General features: G+C 35.9%; 1 protein-coding gene across 1 annotated transcript in view; it reads left to right on the plus strand.

The window, feature by feature from the left end:
* Window positions 1-1,717: 1,717 nt before the first annotated feature.
* LOTGIDRAFT_235132 (hypothetical protein) overlaps window positions 1,718-4,292 on the plus strand; it is a gene marked incomplete at its 5' end in the record, with an annotated part of 7,026 nt that continues 4,451 nt past the window's right edge. Inside the window, 4 exons of the mRNA XM_009064076.1 lie at window positions 1,718-2,376; window positions 3,017-3,087; window positions 3,473-3,641; window positions 3,993-4,075. Coding sequence (XP_009062324.1) covers window positions 1,718-2,376; window positions 3,017-3,087; window positions 3,473-3,641; window positions 3,993-4,075 — 982 coding nt within the window. The remainder of the gene's footprint in view (window positions 2,377-3,016; window positions 3,088-3,472; window positions 3,642-3,992; window positions 4,076-4,292) is intronic.

Genomic DNA, 4,292 nt, shown 5'->3' on the forward strand with positions numbered 1-4,292 from the left:
GGACCGAAAAACTTGCTTTCGGGCCTNCAGGGGGGGGGGGGGGGGCGGGGGGTTGCCCCCTCTGCCACCCCGTTTGGCTCCGCCATTGTTCCCACGTGTGATGTTTTAAACAAAAAGTTCTTAACCAAAGGAGTGTTTGATAACAATGAGCTCTTTATTCCAGGTAAAAAGTCAGGTTAAGGGCGGTTTAATCATTTGAATTTTTATCACAAAATAGAACTGGTACTTAAGTTTTTAAGCTAAGTGTGGAGTAGAACCCTCCCCGGAAATCACACTACTTATTAAAGATGGATTCCCTTAGTTTCATTTAGGAAAATGAAAATGCTAATACTTATATGAATAGAAAGTAGAGGTGTGCTAATGACTTGGAAAAATGTTCATAATGAATTCATAATTAGTTAAATTATAAGAGAATTACCAGCAGAATTTCATTTAGTGACCGATCAAGAAAGATCAAAAAGTCTTTTTTTTGTTTGTTTATCAAGCCTGTACATACATGGACATTTATGATTGGTTAAAACTCTTAATTATATGCAATAAGAATATTCATATTCATTAAGAATACATGATAATTCATTAGAAACACCAATTAATCAAATAGTTTGCTTCATTTGACACTAAAAAATAAGGAAACCCATCTTTAAACATCACATCTTTTCTTCATCTCGATCTTTTCAGGAGTGCTAATGACGTCTTCTTTTGGTCAGACCTTTGTAAACCTGTCCGCCATTCCATCTGAAGCAGCTTCACCCCCGAAGTCAGTGAGTTAGTTAGCGGTTAGTTAACAAGACCAGTTTAAGGTCTTTGAGGAAAAGATGTAGCACAGTCGGTTCGAGCGACGGAATGAAATTTTTTGTCTATTACTTTTAACAAACTTTGGTCGGCGATTCTAATCTCGGTCAGCGTGAGAAAATCGGCTGAACTTCAACGAGTCATTCTTCCTCATAATTCCAGTCAACCCAGCTGTAAATGGGTACGGACAATCTGGAAAAGATCAGTCAATGCCAAGAGGTTTGGCTAAGAACCAGCTGGTAGAAAGGACCCTCGTGAACCTAAGTTGTTATCCTTGTTATAATTGTTTGTTTCTTTTTAATTACAATGAACATACTCTTCTCTTGTTACGTGACCTCAACAATGACTCTATGTTTTATATGATCACCAATCTGTACAGAATGCCACCGTGCGTCTAGGTTTGTAATCACACATCCGTTTGAAAGGCTATGGACTTACCATTGTCTTCTTATAGTGCAGTAACGTAGTTAGAGGGTATTTTTGGGGTCATGCCCTCTCCCCCCCTTACTGTATGTAACAGTTATAGACGGACTTGTCTCACAGTGTGTGATCCGTCATGTCCAGATGTTACCAACTCAACAAAATCATAGGGTGAAATTTAGAAATGTAGCCAATAGAATGTTTTTTTTTGCCAATATCAAGCACAGATCTTTCATGAAAATTTCGAAAAAACGGGATCAGAATTAAAGATCAAAATATATACGGGGGATATTAACTACAATGACTACGCCGATAGCATCTTCACATTGTCAGGCTATTACAATTTTATTTTACAGTCTTATACCTTGACATAAATAGCCACTTTCCTTGTGTCACAGGAGGTTGTAATTGCCACAATTGGATTGGATTGTACGCTAGGCTTTTTGCCAATACACAAGCACAGGTCTTTCGTGAAAATTCCAAAATATGCGGGGTCATCTTCACAATGTCAAGATATTATAAACTTCATCTTCACAATGTCAAGCTATTACAAACTTCATCTTCACCATATCAACATATTACTAACTTCATCTTTACAATGTCAAGCTATTACAAACTTCCTCTTCACAATGTCAAGCTATTACAAACTTCATCTTCACAATGTCAAGATATTACAAACTTCATCTTCACAATGTCAAGATATTACAAACTTCATCTTCACAATGTCAAGCTATTAAAAACTTCATCTTCACCATATCAAGATATTACTAACTTCATCTTCACAATGTCAAGCTATTACAAACTTCATTTTTACAATGTCAAGCTATTACGAACTTCATTTTTACAATGTCAAGCTATTACGAACTTCATCTTCACAATGTCAAGCTATTACAAACGTCATCTTCACAATGTCAAGCTATTACAAACTTCATCTTTACAATGTCAAGCTATTACAAACTGCATCTTAACAATGTCTAGATATTACAAACTTCATCTTCACAATGTCAAGCTATTACAAACTTCATCTTCACAATGTCAAGATATTATAAACTCCATCTTCACAATGTCAAGCTATTACAAACTTCATCTTCACAATGTCAATATATTACAAACTTCATCTTCACAGTGTCAAGCTATTACAAACTTTATCTATTGGCTCTTATTGTAAGTCCTACGGTTTTTTCAACCCGGTTCCCCTTGTCAGTACTGCAGGTAAGAGGGGCTGACATGGAAAAAGCGTCTAGTCGTTCCCTCATTGCACCTTGCATACTGTTGCCCGTCTTCATTAGCCCACATGATGCAAAAGTAGGACGTAAAACTCCATTCATTTCATTTCATTCTTATTTGTTGTATTGTTTGCACACAACCCAATCAAATCGCTGCATTCCGTGATACCAGAAGTGGCTATTGCAGTCAAGGTACAAAACTAAGTCATAGCTTGACTTTGTGAAGATGCGTCGATAATGGCTACGGTCATTATCAAAATGAACATTTATCTTAAATACAATCAAAATACTGCAGTTGTTGTCGTTTCTTTGATACAGAATTGAGTACAATCGAAATTAGGAAGGTCGCCATTCACAAAGTTTCTTAATTAGCCCACGCAATTTAATCACTGACAAAATTGATAATACATGAAGATAGACAGAAAGACGAGTGTTTACTTGGTATTTTTGGACAAAATAAGAAGTATTTATTTAATAAAAGTGTAAAGAAAGAGAAAGTTACACACCTTCTACTATTGAAATTAATCAACCAGTTAAAGTGTAGAACGACTCCCGTTTTCATAAATGATATTTTCTAGGTATAAAACTAGTAGCTGTCAACACCAGACTTCAGACGAAAGAGAAACCGGTCTCCTATTGATACTACAAGGTAAGCAAAATTACATTTACTAAGAATACTGTCCAGGGATGTGTGTATATGGTAGCTGTGTATAGCAACAATTATCGAATTCGCAGCTTTGTATAATATAGTATACCGCTATAGGCATTATTATTTGGCCACAGCTTTAACATTATTCCACTACAGCTATGTATATGAATATAACTTTGACTATATTAGGCTCTATTGCTCTAAATATCGTATTGTGTAGTCAATATTCGGCTGTATATATCGTATTGTGTAGTCAATATTCGGCTGTATATATCGTATTGTGTAGTCAATATTCGGCTGTATATATCGTATTGTGTAGTCAATATTCGGCTGTATATATCGTATTGTGTAGTCAATATTCGGCTGTATATATTGTATTGTGTAGTCAATATTCGGCTGTATATATCGTATTGTGTAGTCAATATTCGACTCTATGTATCGTATTTTGTTGACAACATTCGACTCTTTATGTATCGTATTTTGCTGACTCAATGTATAGAAAACATAGGCTGGGGGCATTATCCATTAGGGATTGTGTCGACATTGAGACTCCGGTATGTGAACTGCGGTTCAGATACGGTGGTGTTATGTTTTGTCGGTGTTATGGTTAATGTATAGCTATATCATAAACACGTGACAATTTTATAGAATAAAATAAATAAATGGAATTTGATTTAGAAAAAAAATAGGCAAAGATGACGTTTCAATACGATTATTCCCATCTTCACAATGTAAAGTTACTACAAACTTCGTCTAATACTGGCTTAAAGCCAATCAAGAAAGCACAAGAAACACAGCTAATGGAGTCAAGGTGTAAGTCGTAAGGTCGTAATAGCATACATTGTGAAGATGTGCATAGTTTTTCCTTGGAATTATGTTAAAGCCCTTTCACTGTTTATTTTCAGAACACTCAATATGAGATTTTTCTTCAGCCTGAGTCTTGCCATCGTGGCATTCCTTGCCCATTATAACAACGCTGCTTTACGAGGTAGGTGCTGGCCGATGGAAAAACGATCAAAGTCTATAAATAGACTGATTTCTCGGTTTTGGTTAGCCATATCAGTTCTCAGAATATTGGAGCGCGATAGTCCAAAAATTGTAGCTCCATCCCGTGTGTGATGGCTGCGTACAAAAATCCCAAAAATTCTAGTTTTTTTAATCATATTTAATAAGATTACATTTGGCTATACAGGTCAGCTCTGATT

This window comes from Lottia gigantea (genome assembly GCF_000327385.1).
Source record: "Lottia gigantea unplaced genomic scaffold LOTGIsca_60, whole genome shotgun sequence".
Taxonomy (NCBI): Eukaryota; Metazoa; Mollusca; class Gastropoda; family Lottiidae; genus Lottia; species Lottia gigantea.